The sequence below is a fragment of the Gallus gallus genome, chromosome 14 (genome assembly GCF_016699485.2).
Source record: "Gallus gallus isolate bGalGal1 chromosome 14, bGalGal1.mat.broiler.GRCg7b, whole genome shotgun sequence".
Lineage (NCBI taxonomy): Eukaryota > Metazoa > Chordata > Aves > Galliformes > Phasianidae > Gallus > Gallus gallus.
Window position 1 is genome coordinate 5,185,890 of NC_052545.1, and position 23,857 is coordinate 5,209,746.

General features: G+C 43.1%; 1 protein-coding gene across 18 annotated transcripts in view; it reads left to right on the forward strand.

The window, feature by feature from the left end:
• The window catches only part of EPN2 (epsin 2), a 44,989-nt gene that overhangs the window by 2,691 nt on the left and 18,441 nt on the right, over window positions 1-23,857 (forward strand). For 5 of the 18 annotated variants that reach the window (XM_015294184.4, XM_015294190.4, XM_015294187.4 and 2 more), the window contains exons 1-2: window positions 1,360-1,457; window positions 19,114-19,883. In XM_015294184.4, coding sequence (XP_015149670.1) covers window positions 19,289-19,883 — 595 coding nt within the window. In that variant the 5' untranslated portion in view covers window positions 1,360-1,457; window positions 19,114-19,288. 18 annotated transcript variants of the gene reach the window in all.

Here is a 23,857-nt window from a genome sequence, read left to right on the forward strand (position 1 = left end):
TCATTGCTGTTTTTTCTGAATACGAAAAGAGGGAAGTATTCTTTCAGCTCCTGCTGATAGTGTTAGATGCCTGCAGATGCTCTGTTCTTTCACTCAGAATTTCATTCTGCTGGGCTCCCCCAGCTCAAGGTTAACAGCTAAGCCATATCGCAGCTAGCTGCAGACTTGGCTTCCCAACTACCAGATGGTATTTGAAGCATTTGGACTTGCAGCATTTCTAAAACAAGTTGCTTTTAATGCAGCTTACCCCGTGCTTTGCTGCAGTCCACGTTCTTCTGTATTTAAACCTCGCTCTGTCTCAGATTGAGGTCAGTGGGAATTTTGCTACCAGCTCCGAGGGATGAAGTGCTGGGCTGTAAAGTTTGCAGTGCTTCTTTCCCTTGGAAAGCAATACCTTATAAACTGTGTTTTGCTCTGCTTCCTTTGTTTTATTGTGTTTAATAAGGTGAGATTGCTCAGGAATTTGGGTTTTAAATGAGCAGTGCTGCTACCTGGAGCCAGCTGTAATGCGTCCCTCCTGGCCTCTGCTGACCTTTGCTGTCTCCAGCATGGCCACGTCCCATTTCCTCGAATTGTCCCACGGCTTTACGATAGGAACAAACACTCAGGGAACCATGAGGAGACCACTGACCTCCTCCAACTCGTGATCCTGGGCGCTGCATCCCCAGCAAGGGAAGATCACGAGCTGCCTGGCTCTGGCTTCTGCAGTCATTTCTGCATCTAGCTCCCCTCAGTGTGACCACAAAGGTCTCGGTACAGCTCCCACATGGAGCGTCTCTGAATCAGAAAATGCCATTAAAAACATTGTTTGTTATTACATTACCGAATATAATAAGGAGGAGGATAAGAATGGTGTATGGGGATGGTTGGAGGTGACGGTGAGCACCTTCTGAGGAGGAGGGGAGCACAGTGACCACAGAGGTCTCACTGCAGCCCCTCATTGTCACCCTGAGGCGTCCCCAAACACAGAAACGCCGTTTGAAACATAAATATTTACTGTTATATTGCTAAGTTTGGCACGAGGAGGATAATAGTGGTGAACGCAGACGGTTGGCTGCGATGGTGGATGCTTCTCGGGGCCTGCCGGCCTCCTGAGGAGGAGGGGAGCGTGGGGCCCACAGGACGCGAGGCCTTCCCGCTGCTGGAAGCAAGCGGCGGGCCTGGCTGTGAGGAGAAGGGGCTGAGGACAGAGCAGGAGGCACTGCGGGCAGCGCAGGGCAGGGCAGGGCAGGCCGCCCGCTGCCGCTCGGCTCCGTCTCCCGCCCCCGCTCTCTCCCCGCCGCGCCCGGCCCGGTGCCGCGCCTCGGGGGCGCGCGCGGCCGCCGGTTCCGCCTCCTCGTCCGCCGCCTCCCCCCGGCCGCCGCCATGTTGGATGGTGCGTGTGGGTGTCAAACCCAGCCAGAGGCGGCGGCGGACGGGCGCCGGGACCCCTCCTGCGCTCCTCCCGTTCCCCCCAGGTCAGTCCGGGACCGCGGGTGCGCGCTGAAAGGCGGCGGGGAGGCCGCCCCGGCCCCTTCCCTTCCCCTCAGCCTCGCCCCTCAGCGCAGGGTGGGCGCGGGAAGGGCCCCCCGGGGCCGAAGGCCTCGCGGCGGCGGGAGCGGAGCGGGGCCGGGGGAGGCCGCCTTGTGCCCCGCGGGGCCGGAGCGGCCTTTTGTTGTCTGCGTTGGGCGGTGGGTAGCAACAGTTCTGCCATCATGGCGGGAGGAGGTTCCGGCAGCGCAGCAGCCGGTGCCGCCGGGAGGAGCGCGGCGTTGGGCGGGGGGAGCGAGGCCGTTCGGGAGCGGCGTGAAGCAGCGCCGGCAGCCGCCCCCGGCCCGGCTCAGCGAGAGCCCTGCGACGGGGCTGTGGTTTCTTGTCTTAATTTGATTTAAGATTTCTTTTTTTCTTTTTCCCTTTATTTTTATTATTATTATTTTCTTAATCCTCTCCCTGCAGTACGCCGGATGCCGCGCGTTGGCTCTGAGCAGTTAGCGTGCTGCATTAATCGTTAGAGCTCGGAATGATATTTCAGCAGGAATCATTACGGGCTGCCAACAATGAGCCTTCCCTGTTGTAAAGCCGTGAGGCACAGCGCTAACAGCTATGTGAGCTCAGCGCTGTTTGGCCAAGGGGCGCGCAGTGCCTTCCCCCCTCCTTACCGCACATCCAGAAAGCTAAATAGTCGTTAAAATCGACACCCGTTAAACGCGTCTGACGATCTGAGAGATCTTTTCCAACCTTAACAATCCTACGGTTCTGTCATTCTTTTCCTTGGTTTACAAAAGAAGTACCCCAGCTCTACGTTTCCATCCGGAGGCACAGAGCACTTGTCCTGATGGCTGGGCTGCGCTGCGGATGTTGCAGGCTGGAGGCTGACTTCAGGAGTTCAGAATGCAAATCAGGCCACGGGGTTCAGTTGTATTATTCTCCCTGCTGAAATGTGTGTTTTATGGAAATATGGGGCTCTTGCGTAATTCTGTGTTTTGTGCGAGGCAAGGTCAGAGAGAACCGGGTTGCTTAGGTTTGAAATGCTGGATGTTAGAATGATTTTTGATTAAAATATAAACATATAATAACCATATCTCCGGCAAAATGCGGCCTGTTTAGGAAGTACTTCAGAATATGTTTGTCTTGGCTGATTCCCAGATACATTATTTTCAAACAGACTCATGTATCGTGTTTCCTTGTGAAGGATTAAAACTTTTGATACATTTTCTCTTGCAGTTCAGGGGTCACGGCAGACTGACTGGGTAGAGTTTCAGAGATAATCTGCCATATATTAAATGTTTAACCGTGTTATCGAAAATTACCAAGTACAGATTAACCATGAGTTTGCATTCCTGAAGACGGGTTCTGATAAGGCTGAGCTGACTGTGAGTTACACTTCAGGAAGTTTGACTTAGTGGTGCTGATTGCAACTTCCTTGATGTCACAGAGCAACTATGTGACATCATCCTGCTGCAAAGATGGTGCTGCATGGCCGTGCGGGGTGGCAGCCTTTTGTGAGTTCTGGCAAATGAAAAATAGAGCCTGCTTTTAAGAAATAGGGTATAAAAAAGTACTCCTTTTATAGGAGGAAGGAAAAAATAAAGACTTTTTGCTTAAGCAGGAGCTAACTAGGCTTGGGTGATATGTGGGGAAAATGAAGTCCTACCTGGAAGTCACCTGGTGTGCCTGTCCTACCAGAACAGAGACCCAAGCCCTGGCTATCAGTTTCCTGGTGGTAATTCCATGGTGTTTTCCACGTGCATTATTCTTTCAGTCATATTTAATGAACAGTTGACAAACATCTGATGTCCAGTGCAAGCAGTGCTGTATAATGCAGTTGTGCTTCTAGACTGTGTTGTTATTTAAATAACTGGTTAATCATGCTAATTGTGTTCCGGCTGTCAGCCATTTGATTGCTTCAAAACTTGGAGCTTTTAAGAAGCCTCAAATCTTGGATCACTGCTGTGAAATGCCAAAGGCCTAATTTGTTACTTCAGAAAAATGCTGATAATCTTGATGGAGGCATTGGCTTTTTTATTTTCTTCCTCTCAAGGAATAATTAAATTTTAATGTCTTAGGAGAAATGTCGTTCTGATTAGCTATGATGTACGTGATGCTGTTTCTGTGTAGGATGGGGAAATGAGTGTTGCTTTTGTCTGGTCAAGAATATCACGTACTCTGAAATCTTTGTGCAATGGCTAGTACTCAGGAAACAACTTTCCAGCCTTCCAGTGCCATATTCGCAGAGTACTAAATTGTCTCTTGGGATCTTACTAATAGAAAATGAAAGGTGTCTGGTTTGTATGAATGCCTGTAATGTTCTTTTTCCACTCTGTCTTGCTCTGATCTGTGCAGGGAAAGTATTGAAATGTACCAGTATCCTGCTGTCTTAAGTGCTTCAAAGAGCAGCGTTTTTTGTGCGTTTCAGTAGCCTAGCTGCTCATTAAGAAAGCATGAGACACTGTGGAGGAGAACAACATGTATGCTGTCCTCTGGAATAAAACCTTTTGGGTCTAATTGCAGGTCTGCTAGCATTGATATATGTCAGTTTGGTTACATACTGGTATGTGCTGAATAGCAGACCTTAAAAATCTCAGAATTAATCGGTTTTGGTGGCTGGTATGGGACTGCTTTCCTTTCCCATGAGGAAAAAAAAAAAAAAGAGAAATAGAATGCTTGTATAACAGAATAAGTGAATTGGGAGGCTGTAAGCTTCAGGATGGATCTAGAATTGGATGGCCATAGCAGCCGAGCCTCTTGGGAAGCGATGTAGGAGGCAGAAGGTTACAGAAAAGCTGCTATTGTGTGTTTCCCTGTTTGCCAGTAGCAGTATTGCTTTGGGTTTTGGTGGACTTTGTGGTGGTGGTCTAAACTGTGATCAGACCAAATAGTTTGGATGTAGTTAGAAGTTTGGGGCAGTTTCTAAGTAGGAGGTAAATTAAATTACTGAGGTTGAGTTCCTTCAGACTGTACTGTATATGTTCAGAGTTACCACCTGAAGTTCAATGTATATAAATATCTAATACTGGAATTTATGTGAATGATTATACCATTAGAAAATGGACATAAAAGTATTCTGTTTTCTAGTCCCAGTGCCATTGGCAACTGGGAATGTTTATCAGAATTCGGTTTTGAGTTCATCTTTATGCATTTTTATGTGGAAATATTACTTTGAATCCTTTCAGTAATACGATGTTTAGTGAAATGCTTTCTCCTTTATAGGTAACTGTTATACAATTAAAAAAACTAAACTTAAAAATAGATCCCAGCATCAATGCCCTGCACTGCGTTAATTGTTAATAGTGTGTATATCTGTTTTCATGTAACCCAGGGCTGTTAACATAAATGTCTCTAACTAGTTCCTTCCTAGCTCGTTCTGGAGGTCAGGCTTGGTCTGCTCATGCTGCTCATGCCTTGCCCTGCATGCTGACCTGGCAACACCTGCTCTTTCCAGGTGGGAAACTTGAGCACAGTGCAGAGCTGTGCCATGAGCATGTCCAGCTCCAAATTGATCCCGGAGCTGTTTGCATCCCAGCCTCTCTTCATCCTGGCTTTACAGTGGAAGTGGCTGCGTGCAGTTTTCCAAAATCTCTGATGCTGTACTTCTGTTGTCCTGGTGCATGCAATTTATTTTCATTTTATCTAATAGTTCTTCCACAGTTAGGAATACAGCTCCCTGAGCTGTCTGAAGTAATTAGTGAGAATTCTGGTGCTAGACCTTCTGATACATGCAGTTCCCTTCCGTGTTGTTGACTGCTCTGTCTTTCCTCTAAGTGCTGTTTTATTAATGCAGCCTCCAGTTGCTGAGTCTTCAATCATGTACCAGTATAATAAATACTAAATTTACAAGGCATGGAAAGTAAAATGGTTCTGGAGGATGATCCAGATGGGATGCAGTCTGCTTCTGTGGAAGTGGTACAAACCCATCTTTTGTCTTCCAGACTTCTATCTCCATGCACTTTCTTGCCCTCGTGATTACCTTGCACTTTGCACACATACACCCATTTTATTGCTTATTTAAATAGATGTCCTGGTGCCTGTCTCTCCTAGGGTCGTGTGCACATTTGCCATGGCTTAGATAGGATCACCTTTAGACCCAATATTTTGTGGTATGGTTTTTTCCAATGCAAATTTCTTCTCTTATCTTACAGTAAAATATTAAGCTGTGAATCATTTGCTTTTTTATGCTTATAATATATCACTTAATATTTTTATAAATTAACTGATACTGTTGCTGTTGTTTAAATTGTAAAGCTGCTTACTAGTTTAAAAACATGCTGGGAACCTTTACCTGGAGATGTTTTATGTCCAGTCTGCAGGATAGAATCAGAATACCCTTGTCAGTTGTTCAGTGTAGCAGTAGCTGAACTCACGGCCAGTTTGTGGGCCTGCTGTTCTAGAAATGGCTGCTTAGAGATGGGCTGTGAATTCTGAGGGCTGTAGTTAAATGCCACATCTGTTCCTCCTGAGAAACTCAGTTGCCAAACATTGAGTTAACCTTGCTTGGAGGGATGTTTTTGCAGTTCTGAAGGTGTCACATCATAAGGTAATGTCTCCAAAATCAGGCCGGTAGTTTTCATTACTTAAGAAGCAGAAACCCAAGTAGAGTGAGCTCTGTATTTTAATTTGTTGGCCTGTTCAGTTGGGTTGAGCTTTGTCATGGATAAATCCCCCAATGTATGCTGTGCCCGTGCAGGCTGGAGGCGTGAGGTGGGTGATGGAGGTGATAATGATGATAGTGATGTTAGGGATGTTCTTTATTTTTTTTTTTCTTGGTTTGAACTTACATTAATTTCTAGGCTTAACATCAATTTAACAGCTTCTGAACCTTTACCAGGGCAGTGGTCTTTTCCTAGCTTTACTAGAACAGAGACATTTTAAGAATCTTAATAGAGAATCGTATAATCTTACTACAACTGCTCCTGTTTAAATCACTTCTTTGTACTTAAATAACAATCTGTTGCCAGCTATTTCTTGATTCTAGATTTTGTTAGGTGCAGTTTATCCCTCTCTGTGTTTTTGTTATATATTTTTTCTGGTTGTGCAACCCTTAGGTTGGCAAGCATTTATTTCCCAAACAGTTCTTCTGACTTCATTGGGACTGATTGCATGAGTAATTGCTCACTAGTGTAAGGGTTGCACAGTTCACAAATAAGACCTTTGTTTGTAGGACCTCATGGACAAAACCCACAAAAATAATTGGTATACAGTACTGATATTCCTCACGGAAAGGCAAAATAAAGTATTTTTAAAAGCAACTTCCTCCCTTGAGACACAGACATGAAAGACTCTCTCAGACATCTTTCCTTGCAGATAAAGAATCTGTACTGGAGTGGTTAGTTGTGTGTTGCTAACTGGGTGAGCTGACTGAGCAATGTTTGGGTTTGACCATTCTCCTGATTTTTGTTATGGTTTTGAAGCAGTCAGGATTTTCTCAGCCTGTTCTGTTGACCCAGTTGCTGGTGCTGCTGCCTTTCTGCTAAGATCCAACTCTGCAGAGGGATAAGGCTTGTGACTACAGCAGTGAGACGCAGATGTTTGATCCAGCCCATTCCCTAACCCTATGAAATCAGCAAAAACTTAAGATCATTAATTAATCCTCATCCTTCTGTTGTAAATAGAACTTGTGATGTGCCTGCCTGCCCTCTGACTGATGGCCTTGCACTCTGTCCTCTGTCGTGATGTATATGAAGGAAAGCGCTCAAATTATTGTTTGAAAAACAGAACTTCAGCACTTTTAATTATTCAGTTAGCTAATTAGTGAAACGCGTTACCATTTGGTGACATTGTTGCAGTGTGAGGAGTTATGTCTGTTTAGGGAGAGACTGGAATCCTGCATTTCCAGCAGTGTGCAGATCCAGGGGAGATGTGGTGAATCTTCGCAGTGCTCCTGCCCAGGTATTTCGTCATTTGATAAAACCTCTTTGTGCAAAAGCCATTTGAAAGCATGAGACTCACATCTGTTATCTGATAAAACATTTGCCTGCCGAGCATGCACTGGCTTATTGCATGGTTTTATGATTGTTTCTTGTAATGCTGTGCTTCTTGCACTGATTCTCTTTTATTCATGGCTTGAAATGCTTATTGATAATGGGAAGTGTTGCTATATTGTTGCTGCTGTTGTTGAACAAAGGTCAGAAAAGTTACACTTTGGCTACCAGTTTGGGAGAGCCTTTCTCAGAAAGTAAAAATAATGCCTCTGGTGGAATGTGTTCAGATAAACAGTGTGACACCAAGGGCTTCCCTTGTTAGGAGCATGCAAACAAAGATTGGAAATCAATATTTAACATTGCAGGTGCAGTTATTGAGAATGTATGTCGTTTTCTCCTGTTATATTCTGAAAGCACGGATTTCTTTGTGCTGCTCGGAAGAACAGGAAGGCGTGGTGTTGGACTGCAGTTACGTGTCCTGCTTTTTCAGTCCTTTTTCATCAAAAAAAACCCTGCTTTCTGAGGGTGTTTTTAAAGATTGGTACTTGGATGATGTGTATAAAAGATACTTGTGTTTGTATGCTTATGGCTCTCTTGGGAAGAGTTAATAAGGAGGCAACGTACAGAAAGCTTTGTAACGGGTCTTGTTTGTTTGTTTTAGAATTCTTGAATTTTAGGGAAAACAGGATAAATGTTCTTGTGACAACAAAATCACTTTAGAACTCACTTTTAAACTTCTATTTCAGAGAAGCACTGAGATATATAATGAAAGGATGTGATGGTGTTTTTTTTTAGTCTTCTGAACTGCTTAAGTGTTGCATTTAAACTTTACAAATCGCTGCCCCTTTTGTGGGACACGGGGGCACACTGACACATCTGGGGAGGCACTCTGACACGTCTGGCTTTCTGTATGTTTGACAACATGGGGAATAATCTCCTTTTGCCTCGTCTGCTGCTTAAAGCACACTGAACAGCATAACTGACGTTTCTGTGTCTGTCTTCCAACTAAGAGCATCCTCTTATATCTAATTTCCCAGTAATATGAATGTGATGCCTCCAAGAGAGTACTTACGGATGCTTTTGAAAGCAGAACTTGGTATGTATCTGCAGTGTACAATGCTGAGAAGTGCTCTGTGTGGTGATAATTCTGTGCTGACATTACAGGCTGCTGAAGCACTGAAAATATAATGAAGGACTGATTGTTTTGTCAGTTGCCTTCATTGTACCATTTTTAATACGCTTCCTGAGGGGGTTTCTGTTCTGAGGTTATGGCCCAGATGGTGCAGAGCACAGAGTGAGTGCTTCCACACTTTGGACATGAGGGGTCTGTGGGGCCGGGCTGGTCGCTTGCAGTCGATGCCAAAGATAACATGTTGGGCTTTGGTACTGTTAGCTTACCAGGTGTAAGTGAAGGAAACATGCTTGAACATCCTGAATTCAGTGTCTTTGTTGTGTGCGTGCCAGCACAGGGCTGTGTCTGGATGCCTTGGGACAAAGCCAGAGTTTTCAGCTTTTTTTTTTTTTTTTTGTCAGCGTGGATAGTGTATATAATGCACAGTGGCTTTTCCTGTCTCTGGAAATGCTGGTCTTTGGTCTTATTTTAAGAAGGGATTTCTTTTTTTCTAATTCAGAAGAAAAATACACTTCAAAGGAGGAGGAAAATCTATTTGTTTTCCTTTTCTTCTAGTTTGTGCTGTATAGAAAGGCTTAAATACACCATCAAGACTTGCACTGTGCTTCCCTTCCAACCTCAGAGCATAGAACCTGAGCAGATGAGGGTGGGTGGTGTTTGGGGTCACGCTGGGATGCTGAGCCCCACGCAGGGATGCTGTGCAGGGTGTGATCCCACTGGGTCCCTTCCAAGTCAGGGGGTTCTGTGGTTCTGTGATTTGAAATGCTGTGGAGCCTGTGCTCTGTGAGCCTCAGCTTGCACTTTGCCTAAACTGCTATTTGAACCGTTTTAATAAAATACAGTGTTGTTTCCATTTTCTCCTTTCATGGGAAAGCAGAGTAAAGGAGAATTAAGCACCACCCGCTGCTTGCATGCTAAATAGATGCAAATAGAGTCCCCTCCCTTAGTGTTGCATCCTTTCTCCTTATGGGTTGCCACCTTGTTTTGATTAAAGCAGTTCCATGGCCAACTCCCAGCCTGGAGGGCAGGTGAGAGGAAAAGTCCCTGATTGCAGCTCAGCTATTAACATATCTTTTGGAGTTTGTAACGTCGTCTTTTTGCAGAAAGCAAGGTGCCAGGAGCTTCAGAGAGCAGAGCATTGTCAGAAAGGCAGACATCAAAGTGGAAAGAAAAGATGAGTTTATTTAAAATATAGTAAAAAGACTTAAAACATTCATGCTAACCTATGAGAGCTATTAAAATTTTTAAAAAGCCTTTGAAGCTGAGTATTAAAGATTTAATAGTATTAATTGAATTAAGCTGTGGGAGTTAAGGATATGTAGACACATGTGTAAGTGTATGTATTCTAAGGCATTATCTATATTAAGGAAGCTGAGCTACTGAGTGTTGAGTTCATTGTACTCAGTTTGTGAAGGCTACCTTAACAAGATGCTGCTTATTCTGAGCCTTAATTAAGAGTAGATACCATAAAAACTGAAAGTGTAAACAAAAGTGCAATATACCAACTATCATTTATGAACCTGCTGTGAGACAGAGAAGACCAGACCTGGCGGACCTGACAAGGCAAAACAAGCAAGGTAGTTTCTAATGTACACTTCGGAGGTCATTTTGTTTCTTAATATTATTAGGTCTGATTTTTAATTATTATTTTTTTTAAGAATAGATACCATTTCCTTTCACTGTTATGAGTACAATATCTTTATACTGCCGTACTCAGTAATATGGTTCCTCTCACCTGTGATGCTTTACCTTTAGTGCTAGCCATGGGTACGGGAATTTTGGTGATCCTACTCCCATGTTTGTTGGCAGTGTGTTTTCTCTGAAGACCAGCTGATTTGGGGAGCAGTTTGCTTTTTGTGTATTTAGAACTTAGCACTGTTGGGACTACTTGTTGCTGGAAGGAGGTGGTCCCTCCCTGGCTTTGTAAATAGCTAGCAAGGAAAAGCTGGATTTGGATCTGTAGCACACTTAACAATTGCAGTGTTAGCCTGGTGTTGATAGAACTATGCATGGTTGGTTTTAGTTTTATTTTCCTTTATAACCTGAGAACTCTATTCTGAAGACTTAAATGACTCCAGTGCTAGCAAGTAGGGGAAAGCCAGGCCTGTATGTCATTTACTGGAAAATGAGCAATGAAAGCTTCTTGGAAGTGTCCAGGTGGTCTGGTGGAGGCAGCTGATGTCCAGGGGCGAGTGGGAGCAGACAGATTTCATTGGCACAGCAGTGCTGTGTGTAGGGACACAGCCAGCCTTGTCAAGAGGGATAACAGGATTGAGGGTGATCTTAGTACATTCATTTTTCCTCCTTCAGGAAGATGGTTGCTGACAGCACAGGGCGGATTGTTTGAGCTTTTCTTACTGCAAATGTAGTTACTAAATGATTCAGCATGATCCTGTACCCACGCATTTTAGCAGTATTGATGAATTCATTACCCTTCTGTTAGCTGATGGATGTTAATGGGCTAGAATGTCTGCTGTGCATTCGAACTAGATGAAACACTCTCAAAAAAAAAAATTAGAAAATGGTGTGGGTGAGTTTTTAAGTCTCTTTCTTGTTCTGTTTATAAATCTAAAGAGAGAGAGAGACTACCTTTAATAATATGCATTAAGGGTGGTTAAAAGAATAATCCACGGGGCAGTGCAGGCAGCCATGGAATGTACAGAAAATAGTATTACGTGGTGAATTTACTTAAAAAACAACAACAACAACAAAAGAACGAAAATCATATCTTAAGCTATAATCAGATGCATCTGAAATACCAGAGGTTTGACTTTCGTATTACAAGTGCTGTGTATTGCCCTGTGCCTCTGGGGCTCCTTTCAGGGTGTATGGAGCCCTAAGGACATGAACAGAAGTGCTCAAGGCAGGGTATCAAAACGGGGGGTTATAACGTGTGCTCTGCAAGAGCTGGCTGCAAGAAAATGCCCTTTAATAATGAAACAGGTGCAGATGCTTTTTAGTAACAAATCTTTGTCATTTTCTGTGTGAAGAGCAAACTAACTCCCACTCAAAGCATTTTCCATCTAAGTGTCCAGAATAGGTAGAGAGTAGGTAGAGTATTGATGCTGTAGGATACATTCAGAAGCGTGGAGCAATCACGATGACAGCTGAAAATTAGTGCATGTCTGCAGAGGAGAATGTGGGATTCTCTGGCATCTTTTAAGTAGATTTTTTTCCTAATTCCACAGTTATCAACAAAATAAGAATAAAGATAAAACCAAATATTTACATTTAGGAATAGGAGGATCATTATCAGTGCCTCAATGAAGCAAGCAGAAAGTTATAAATAGCATCATGAAGAAAAATCAGGTAGTCCTTATATCAGGTGGGTTGATTTCTGTTTGCCTTCCAGTGATTCACTTCCATCAAAGGTGACCTGTATGTAGGTCAAAATCAGGATCTGAGGCTGCACAGCAGCAGATCCAAATGACTGACTAGCAGTGTTTGGGAGTGCTGGTTTGTGGTAAGTGAAACCCAGCCTAAGTCAGGCTGCAGACAGGGGAGCAGCATCCTGGGTGCATGAAAAATATTTCGGAAACAGAAAGTGTATGATATGAAAAGATGAGGAGGAATACGAGGGAAAGATGAACAGGACAGATAGCTGGAATCAGTCTGTAGGAAGGGCAGGACCAAGATTTTTGTGGTGCTAGCCCTTTTTTTCTTCTTTTTTTTTCCCTCTTTCCCTTTTCAGTGGCTGTCTTCTACTTGAAACAAAGTGAAAAAGTTTTACTGTTCTGGGTGGTAAAAGGAGATTTCCCAGAAAATCCCTTCTTGCAGTTCTCACGGTTACCTGCTGAAGGCAAGTCCCAGGGCACAGCTGCTGTCATTGCAGCCATTTGGGCTTCCACATGCAGCTTTACCTTTTGCCTCATGAATTATAACTAGGGAGTGCTGTTGAAATGAATGTTACTTCCCTTGTTAGTGTTTCAAAGTAATTATAGTGACCTTGGGATTAATTCTGACCTGATCTGTCAGAAAACCCAGCTCCCCTGGACCTTCTGATTTTTGGCCAAAAAAAAAAAAAAAAAAAAAAATCCACACACAGAGAATTTTAGGTTATAAATTTTCCTCTTATTGCAACTTAATTAGTCTTGAACATACATCTGTATGTAGCTTAATTTTTTAGGGATCAAGTAACCTCATGTTAACTATTACCAGTGTGTTATAGGTGAATTAAGTCCACATGTTGATGTTTTGAGAGGAGTGTGCAAGTATGGTGGCTGTGTTGGGTGGCACTTGAAGTTATATATCCTGTGAATGGGCACTGAAGAATGTGGCTAAGATATTACATCAGTCACTGGTTTCTTTACGGGCATCCATTTGTGCTGGTAGCCAGTACACGTAAAAATGTTACCTGAAAACAACACAGCTGTGTCTTGGTTGTCTGAACAGTGATGGCTTTGCGGGTCTGACTGTTCCTCAAACAGTTTATTGGGAATTCATGCTGTAACATAAAAGTATTAATTAGTCTCTCAGCTTCTAGCTGTTGTAGCATGGAGAGTTAAACCAGTGTTCTTCCCTAATCTGTGTCATGATGAGTGTTTGCCTTTGGCCTATTGAATTTATTAATGTGGTTGCATGGCTGTGGTGTGTGGGTGGGGAGGAGAAACTGCTCATGGTGACGTCTGCTTCATAGTAATGAAGTGCAAACCAAATTGAGGTAATGAGATCTTTGCGTAGTTGTGAGGAGCAAGTACCTTCCCCAGTATGGCATCTGGTGGGTAAGCTCAAATATATATACACATATGGTTGTCGGTTGCATTCTAAAATTGTGATCATATAAGAACTGAGGATGTAGCTAACATTTTGTAGTCTAACATCTTGTAGTCCTGCAGGCTTTTCCACTGTACTAGTTGCGTTGCCCTGGTGGTTGAGTTGATTTGTCAGGCTCTGAGCTGGGTGGAGGTGTGATGGCTTCCCTGTGGCCAGTGCCCATCACCTGGTAAGCAGCCTGAGTACCAAGGCTGGGCTTCTGTAATCAGGTATAATCTAAGGCACATGGCAAGAATATCAGATGTCTTCCTTCTCCCTTCCAAAATGAAAAGAGAGAAATGTCTCCCACTGTCTGCAATATATTTGAAAACACTGCTCAGCATAGCTGATAAACTCTATTTAGTTCAAATTACTGCCCTTTTTTAAGGCATGCATTGGATGATTATTTTTTTCTTCTTTTCTGTGAGAATCAAATATGAAGTCCTTTCATTCAAGTGGGTAATCACCAGAGAACAAATTTCTTTTGAGAGGGTGGGTATTTTCACTGCCGTGTTGGATTAATTTGCATTTAGCGTTTCTGATTCAGTGCGTAATGACTTGACCTTATGCTGTTTGGTAATTCTGCAATGTTCTGTTACTCATTACACACCCGGTACTTGCTGTATTACTGGTGGAAAATAAACTGTGGTCTGCTGCATAAAATGAAGCCAGTACTGTCGATGACACTTGACCTAACCGTAGAAGGAGGAATGTGTTATTCTAAAGAGATGTTGTCAAAGCTTGTAATCCTAAAATTAGACCTCCAGCGTCGGTCGGATTTGGATTGTTGCGGTGATTTGCACGGCTCTCACAGAGGCAAACTTCAGAGCATCACTGGGGCTGCATAGCTGTACTTCAGCAAAGCCAGATGTGAGCCACTGCAGGACTATCGCTGACAGGTCCAGGCAGTACTGCTGTGCTCTTGTCCCTGCGTTTCTGCTCTGTACCTCCTTTTTGTAGGCTGAGCAGCAAGCTGAGCTCTCCATTCAGCTCTGCTCTCCTGTATTAGGTAGGCTTGTAGTAAGAGAAGGTGGTAAAGGAGTAGAAGCAAATGAAGGCAGATTTGTGTCTGTAAATCTACTTTGTGGCTGGGTGGCTGCGCGGGCTGGACTTGGCACTACTGTGGAATCAGTGCAGAAACTAACCTTGGGCTTCATGAATATGCATCGTTTGAAGGAGGGTATCTATCAGTATTAACTCTTGATTTAAAGAAATCACTCGGCCACCTGCTGTCTGTGAAAGCTGGGCTTGTTCTCTCATTTGTAAAAGGGAGTGGAAGGCTTCCAAAACTTTTAGTTTTGAACCATTTCCTTTTCTCAGAAATAAAACTGAGGGGAGGGCAAGCGTTTAAACTGTGTGAAATGGAAATCAAACCTTTCTTCTGGGGATAACCCTGCTCTTCAAACCATTTGCCAATCTGTGTTTATAATTCATTTCCTAAATAAGTGAAGGAAGGGTATTGATGGTAATTTCAGTGTCTTCATTTTACTGCTTTATTCACATGAATTGCTGTTTTCTCTGGTGTATAACAGCAAAAAAGAGCTAATAAGTGTGCTGCTTGTTGGCTTGTCTGCACAGTGCCAAGCTTCCTTGCTTCTCTTCCCACTCTTCTTCAAGCCATTGCAACATACAGTTGCCCCTCTTCCTGTTTGGTTTTGGGAACAATGTTTGTATTACAGTAGAATATTATACTGTGGGCAGTCTGATATTTTTTTGGTCATCCAGTTGTTCCGTAAGAATTACTTATAAATAGGGAAATGTTTTGTGAACTGAGTTTGGGAATTTCTTTAGCAGTGTGCGATCCAGTGTAAGAAAAATGTTGTGGAATCACAGAATCATTCAGGTTGGAAAAGACTTCTCAGATCCCCACGTCCAACCCATCCCACCATGCCCACTGATCATGTCCCCGAGTGCCACGTCTCCGCAGTCTGGAACACCTCCAAAACTGGTGACCCCACCACCCCCTGGGCAGCAGTGGCAGTGCCTGACAGCTCTTTTAGAGAAGAATTTTTTCCTAAATATCCAACCTGTTTTTGTGTCATTTTTTTTTTCTGGGTTATTACGTGGCTGGATTTCACATAAACATTTGTACTCTGTTCATTTATCAAGAACTGGTTCCCATGTGTGGCAAATAAGGCTTTCTAAAAGCACAGTAGTTTTGTCTTTGTACACATGACAAGCTGCCATCAGTGAAGCAAGATGGGAATTCACAGTGCCAGGTGATGTGAATCTTTTTCCTTTACCATAAATAGTTGCTAGCTGATGGTTATGGCTGGGGAAATGCGTCTGTGGGCAGACTTTATGCTCTGTGCAGGTGTGGGGTGAGTTTCTGTCTGGGGGAACTCTCCCTTACTCAGCATCTGGCAGCGCTTCCCTTCCAGCCTGCTTCTTTGCAGCCTGGTGAGAAGCACTCCCCAGCCCCTGGGGTCTCAGATGTACCCTAAAATACAGCTCCCCAAGGATCACCCGCCTCTGTCGCTTCACCCTGATAGCAAGGAGAGAGGATCTTGAAGTTTGTGTGTGCTCAGATCTCAGAAGTCAAGCTCTGTGCTGCCTGCAGAGCTGCTATGGGCCTGGTCATAGCACTGCCAGGGGAGTGCTTGGTGCTAGACAGCAAAAGCTCTTTGCTTAACTGCAGTGTGAGTCCAAGGCTGAAAGCTCGTGGTTATCTTTCCATGTGTAAAAGGAAATCTTCTGATGTAAATGAAGATGTCTGTAGTGACTGCTGAAAATTGCAAGATGATTCAATTAGTGACCTGGAAAAATAATATAACTTTTGATGCATAAATTAGATTAGATGTTCACTATATATACTGCAATTTGCAGTAATTTTTTTAATGCAAATTTCTGACAAACTTTTTATATTTACTGTAATTTTTCACCATTTTTCTTGCCCATGTGATCTGAAAGGCTTTCCATCGATCTCTGGTCCATACCTAACTGGGCTGTGTACATATTTACCTCCAGGCTCAAAGGGAGGGGCATTTATCAGTGGAGACAAACCCTGGTTTGAGTTTTGCATTCCTGAGATCTGAGTGGATTCTGCTGAAAGTCTGCATATAGGTGGATTCGTGTGGCTGCTTCTTTGAACTGAGTTTATTAAGGACTTTGTGGCTTGGCCTCAGTTCTGCATTAGTCTCAGCAAATTAAATATGGTTTCCTTCATCTAGTGAGTTTAATCTCTTGTGAGAGAGCTATTGAGAAGTTCGGTCAGGAATTCCCTCTGTCTGCACATTTGTGTCTAAAAAAGCACCGTGAGAATTCATTGGGATTATTTGTGTAATGAAATTATTGGCATAGAAAAGGGAAAATTAGGTACTGCCCTCCGCATTACCCTCGGTAGCACAGGGAAGCTTCACTTAGTTTTCTGCAGAAATATGTAGTTCCTTTTCTATCAGAGAGGGCCAAGGGTGGCAGGGTTTGAAAGGCTCACCTGAGCTGAGCAAGCCGAGAACCCCTTCTTTCCTCTGCATGACCTTCTAAAGAAACGTGCTAGAGCTGGTGGTGCTTTTCCAGTTGTTGGCAGGGGACAGTGGCTACAACCAACTGCTCTTGCTTTCTGCTGTCCTTGCAACGCTGGTGTTAAGCATGCAAACACAGATTTGTGCTGAAGTTGCAAGTGCATTGTGCTTCCTGGTGGTTTGTTGTGGGATGTAGATTCACTGAGGTCTCTGAAACAGTCCAAGCTTTCTGTGCAAGAATGTGATTGCGCATTAGAAGTGGTTTCTCACTTCTATGCAATAGGGATGTTTGGCTCTTTCTGATCTCTTTACTGGTAAGATGGGCTGTTGGGTGTTTCACTGTCTGTAATAGGGTCAAACGCTTCCTTTTTGTGATGCAGAAGCAGATAGTGAAAGCGTCACAGTTCTCAGTGAGGCTCACTGCTCCTGCTAAATAGTCTTGAATGTTACAACCAGAACGTGGAGGGGGGGAAAAACAACAGAAAAAAAAGCAAATGTCCTATTTCCACTCCCATCACCTTCTGCATTTTTAATAGACTAAAATGAAGTTCATAAACAAGGAACTTGGTGGGCCATGACTCGCATTCCCATTGCTGCCTGTGCCTCATAGCAAACCACAAATACTTTTCCTTTGTGGAGCTGCAGCTGGTGGATTTGCACAGCTGTGTTGTGATTGGGGTTGTATGGTTCTACATAGGTCACTCCAAAACTAAGACTTCCTATTTATTTCCATGGAAACTACAACAGATACAAAGAGCACAACAGCAGTATTCGGTAGAGTGAATTTTCAACTGCAGAACGCTATTTTTCAATGTAATTTAATGGAATATTGGTGGGAAGGTTCAACTTCTACTGCCATAGCACCACTGTCTGCCTCCGATGTGGCTCAACGTAATGGGAGGCATTACTTTTGGAGCATCCTTCCTACTTATTCCATTGGCCAGAGTTGGTTATGTAGGACTAATTTTTCTGTGTAATGTAAAATTCACCTTTCCAGTTATCATGTGTGGTATTGAAGGGATGTGTTCAAAATCTGTGATACTGGAAGATATAATGAAACGTGCTTTTCTTTTTCTCTCTGGTGGAGGCTCGTGGAGCTGAGAGGATGGGCCCTTTCTTTCCATCACTGTAATTGAGCAGCACACCAGAGTTGTTCTGCCATAGCTGAACTGAGATGTTTTCTAGGGAGGATATATGGCTTTGTGCTGAAGAAGTCATTATAGGGCTGCGTGCTGTCCGAGCTGACACTCAATTCTGCTTTCATTTTAAAAGGTGTAATAACAATTTGAAGAATGGTAACAGTGTTAGGAAGGAAGTCTGTGCTTTGCTTCTTTCCTGTGTTTGTAAGTGAGCCGGTTCTTCTTTTGGGTGTGTGGAGAAATGTTGTTAGAGGACATGCTAAGAATGCAGTCTCAATTAATGTGTCAAATACCATTACAGAATCAATGCTTAGTGTTCAAACAACTGGTGTATGTTGTAGCAAAATCTACCATTTTGCTGGAGTAACGTATTCTAAAGCTTAATAGGCCACTGTTTACTTGAAACAATGACATTAAAAAATAACTGAAGCAGATTTCCAGCTTCAGAGCTTGTCCTTGGGTTTTCTTGCTGGTCATTTTGGTTTTACATTTCCATTTTCATATAATTAAGAATTCTTCTGTGCCATGTGAAAGACATGCAGAGCAGAAATTGAGAGTCTGGTGACTGCTGTTAAATGCACAAAGGAAATGCATTTGGAACAAAACATTCCCCTGTAATCTGCTTAGCACTAAAGGTCACCTTGAGCTGAGTGCATCATTCTGTGCTCCTCCCTGGGCCTCGAGCAAACACAGAGCACAGTTCAAGATCTCTGCCCTGACCCTGGTGCTCTCTGCATTTGTCTGGGGCCTCGGAAATTGCTTGGTTAACTTGCAGGAAATTCTCTTGTTCTCTTAGCACAAGATTACTGCAGCAATGGGAGCAGACTGCGACTGTCAGCTCTAATGTAATTTCCCATAAACTCTGGAAGCTAATATTGTATTTCCTGTAATTAAAAATTCTAGGCAATTTGTTTCTTGGACTTTGGTTCCCTTTTCAAATTCTGCGTTTGCATCAGAACGGTGATTTTCTTGTTTTCATGCTGTTCAGCAGCTCAGATGTTATTGAGCTTTAATACTGTTTTATAGTGCGACTTTGCAGTGGTTACTCTACCCCTTATTCTTGAGGTGGGACGAGCAACTTGTTTCCAAAATGCAACACTCTGAAGAAATTGGGAGAGAAAATTCATCACTCAACTCTTAACAAAATTTCTGAAAAGTGTATCTAGTTTGCTTTCCAAGTAGGAATAATTGAAGACGCAACTAATTGTGCTTTGTTTTCTTTTCTTGCTTAGGTCATGATTTTCATTTTCTCGTGTCATTCTCTTGAAGAGAGGAAATGATTGTAGTGGAACTTCTTACAGATAAGCCACAGATACGGATTTGTCGTCGTTCAGAAACGTTCACAGAAGAGCAGATATAGCCCTTTTTTGTGTTCCAGCATCTGTCTTATTAAAAAGGGAAATAAAAATGACGACTTCATCTATTAGGCGGCAGATGAAGAACATTGTGAACAATTACTCGGAGGCCGAAATCAAAGTCCGGGAAGCGACCTCCAACGACCCATGGGGTCCCTCAAGTTCACTGATGACTGAAATAGCAGATCTGACCTACAACGTTGTGGCCTTCTCTGAAATTATGAGCATGATCTGGAAGCGACTCAATGACCACGGCAAGAACTGGCGACACGTGTACAAGGCCCTTACTCTGTTAGATTACCTGATTAAAACTGGTTCTGAGAGAGTGGCGCAGCAGTGTAAAGAGAATATTTTTGCTATCCAAACATTGAAAGATTTCCAGTATATTGATCGAGATGGTAAAGATCAGGGCATCAATGTAAGGGAGAAATCCAAGCAGCTTGTGTCTCTGCTGAAGGATGACGAGCGACTGAAGACGGAGAGGGCCCAGGCACTGAAGACCAAAGAACGCATGGCTCAGGTAGCCACCGGGGTGGGCAGCAACCAGATCACCTTCGGTCGGGGCTCCAGTCAGCCCAACTTGTCCACCAGCTACTCGGAGCAGGAGTATGGCAAGTCTGGAGGCTCTCCAGCATCCTACCATGGCTGTAAGTACAAGCAAACACGTGGAAAGCTTTCTTCTTCTATTTTATTTCATTTTTCCTTTTGAGATATATTCTATTCTGATTTACCATTAGAAGTGAGAGTACATACTGCTTTCTAGAAGGGTTAAGGTGCTGATCGCAAGGGGCTCTTTCAAGAGCTGGATCCTTGAAGGCCTGCTCTGTGGCACTGAGGTCTCTTGGGCTGGGTTTCTGGTCTGGAGAGGGTGGGTGTGTTGATATAACTCAATTTAAAAAGCAGTTGTTTGCTGTCAATTCCCAAGCATAGCATTGTAGGGCTGCCTTTGTGAACATGTTCCACTGTTTGATGTGAGAGGGCCTCAATCTCAGGAGGGAGATGGTTAATTTATTCCCCCCCCCCCCATATTTTTAAAAGAATTACTTGACCTTTTTTGTGCATTTTTTTTCTTCCCTTTTAAAAACAATTGGAAAAAAGTTAGGAATACCAAGTTTGTCTCACATCATTTGGTAGGTAGTTCATGATGCTGCTGTTCTATTTTAGCAAGAGTATTGGAATTGAACTTCCTTTATTGCTTTTCTTGCTTGCTCAGCTGTTCATAGAGTAGTAACACTTTAAATGTGTCAGTATTTTGAAATTTATACAGTCAACATTTGGCATGCAAGTATCAGTACTAAATACTGTATTTCATTCTTAAAATAAATAAATAAAACCATCAGAAAAATATAGTGATGTGGGAAGAATGGGTTCTTTATACCAGTGCTCGGGGGAACTCCCTGTCATGTTAGGAAGAGGCCTGAGTTGGCACTAAATCCTTCTTAATATAAGTAATGATCTGATGAAAGCTGCTTCGGCTGAAATGTCAGTGGTTGTGGTCTAATTCTGAAGGAAAATCTTTTCTTTAAATGAATGCTTATAGTGTGTGGGGGACTGTAACAGAGCCAGTGTGGTGAATCGATAGAGTGCCAGCTATACGAATCTGCAGTTTGTCATGTCCTGCATCCCAAAGTGCTGCTCAAGTTATAAGTATGGGAATGGTGTCAGTACCTCTGTTGTGTATGGGCGGGTTTTGGGGAAGGCAGTAGGAAGCTGGCAGGACAAATCAAGCTACGATGAAGAATATCTCAGTCTCACAGAGGCTGTAGAGGAAAAGCAGGTAAAGGTAACATTTTTCCAAAAGGAAATGCTTTTAGGACCCAGGATTATAAGCAAAAAGCTTGTGAAGACATCCAGGTATGACAGTTTCTATTTTTGTCTCTTATTTTAACAATGGAATAACAAATATTTTAGCTTTTCTTTAATCACCATCCTTGAGCATTGATTCAATATGATTTTTTTAAAGGAGACATATTTCTGTCACTGCCATAACACTTCTTTCTTTAATGTAGACCTCAGACCTCATTTATCGACCTTAAAAAATGATCCCTAATTTAGAAGATAGCTTGGAATATTGTTGTTTTTAACATCTGCTGAAGGACAGAACTAACAGCCACCAAGGTACACTGAGCACACCTCTGGTTTGTCCCACACTGGTATTTCTTCACCAGCTCATACTTTAATTGGGGCACGCAACCAGTGTTTGTCATGCTGAGTGCTGCCAGAGGCTCCCAGCTATTTCTCACAGCAAGGATTGAGCAATGCGGGGTGTGTTTCTGAGTTGTTATTCCTTGGACATTTGAGGAATTTTGATGGTGGACTAGATGTCAGGAAGCAAGTTTGGTCATTGTTTCAGTACTGAGCATGAGGTTACTGGATGTTCTCATTTGCCTCCGTGTTGGTTTGCTGCGTATCTACCTCAAAAGCAATCTTTCAAATAATGATTTCTTAACCACTTTTCTCTCTTCCCTCCTGAGCCTCATACCTAAGAAACTTTAGAAATCTCAGTCTTGTCTTTTTTTTTTTTCCCCTGTGGATTCCTCCTTTTTACAGACTCTCCTGTATAGAGGCATCTAGATTTAATTGTAATATCTTTCCCAATAGCATGAGATTTGCTTCTTAGAAAACGTACACTTAGCACGTTTGATTAGTATTTCAATGTAAATAAAGTTGGGGAAAGTCTGTAACAGCTTTTTTGTCAGCATGGTTAAGTAAAATATTTCATCTAGGTGTTGTGGTGTTAGCAGATCTTACTTTCATTCCTGGCTAGGCACAATGGATGGGGATTGCAGGTTTTGAAAGATTTTAGCTGAATGCCTTCTCCTTGTTTAAAGAGGTTGTGCTTGGCTGCAAGCATTTCCCAATTTTTAGTACTTTCTTGCAGAAGAAAAGAAATCTGAACAGTCTGAAAGTGCTTCATAGCCTTTGCAAGACAGCACAGGGGAAACAAGTAAATTCTCATGGATAATCTCTTAAGCTTTGGCAGGAGGGATGTTTCCTCTCCTGTCAGTTACTAAACAGGCAATATTGGAGAGGTCATTGCACCATTTTTTGTTCAATTTCTTCAAAATGTTGGAGTAGCTGAGCTGCACAGCATTGACTAAACATTGCAGTGCCCAAACTTCTCCTCAAGCTCCTCAAGCATGTGTGTAGGCTTGTATCTACTGTGCATACATAGTTTGATTTTTGTGTTTGATGTTGAGCTAGAGGGTTTTGTTTTGTTCTGGTAGGACTGTTCCAAACTGTTCTTCCTAGAAAAATAGAAACAGCACTGATAGCCTGTGTAGGATTAAAGATAAAGATCTCTGGAGTGATGTACCATTGTCCCTTACTGCTGCAAGCAGGGCACACTGGTGGACAGGGACACTTTCCCCTTTTCTTTGCACGTATATTCATCTGACTTCCAACAGTCAACTAGAAAAAGTGAGAAATGCAGTGGAGAAGCATGGTAGATTTCATTAACATCCTTTCTCCTCACAGCTTTGCCTTAACGTCTTAATGTTGGCCCTGAGTATCTCTGTGCTGTAAAGGTTGTCTAATTCTGGGAATATATCATGGCCTGTGGTGATTACTATTGATGTAGTCATCAGCAAAAAAACTACTAATACTTTTATAGTCATAGTCTTGTGATGTGTAAATAGAAGCCATGAGAGATGATATGCAGCTGCAAGTACAAAAGCCCCATCCTCCTGACTTCCGTGTTGCCAGCAGTATGTGATATGTTGAGGCCAGGCGCTAACTTTAGGTTAGGGGCTACTGACACTCAGGTTAGAAACAATGAACTATCCTATTACAGCATATGTAAAAGTTATTCACATTTTTTCAGAAAGTAAGTAAATTGTATAGATTTGCATGAAATCTGGTAGCAAATGTTTCGTTTCAAGTTAAGGGAATATAGTTGTGTGGTACTGAAGCTAACCAGGCTGGGAGTGGGAGGAATGTAAGGGTAATATGTGAAATGTTTGGGATCAGCAGTGCCTCACCCCTAATCTGGCTTTGTGTCTATCTATTGTCATTCTGCTAGACATTTGTCACCCAGCTTTGAGAACTTCAGATTGTTTCTAGCCTTGTTCCATCTGTGGCTGCCAACAATCACTTAAATAGGATTCTGGTTCTTTATATAGAGCTCTAAGTCCAAACATGAGGCTGACACAGACCTTTGTTAGAACTCCTGCTCTCAGTCAAGGCCTTCATTGAGTAACTCTCTTTTTCGGATGCTCTTTGAACAGAGACTCACTGCAGGGATGTCACTGGAGCTACCAGCATGACAGAAGCAGAGCCCACGTTCTTCGTTTCAAAGGATCCCCATAAAACACCAGTCCTCCCCTGTATTGTTTCATGTTTTAAAGCCAAGTTTATAGAAGCCGTGCTTTCTTGAGAGGTTCTGTCCTGCTAGGCCTGACTCAGGAGCCCTGTTAGTTCAGGCTGTATGCGTCCTTTCCTCAGCCCATCTGCTGCCTTGGTTTGGGCTGCAGCTAGAAGTGCTGCCGAGCACAGCTGGTGCACGTTCTGGTGTCCTGATCTCACACAAACGTGGCACAGTTGGAGCAGTGCAGCGTGCCCAGCATGACCTGATTTCACAGGAGCGTTCTGTCCGGAGGTAGGCTGGTTGGCTGGGAGTTCA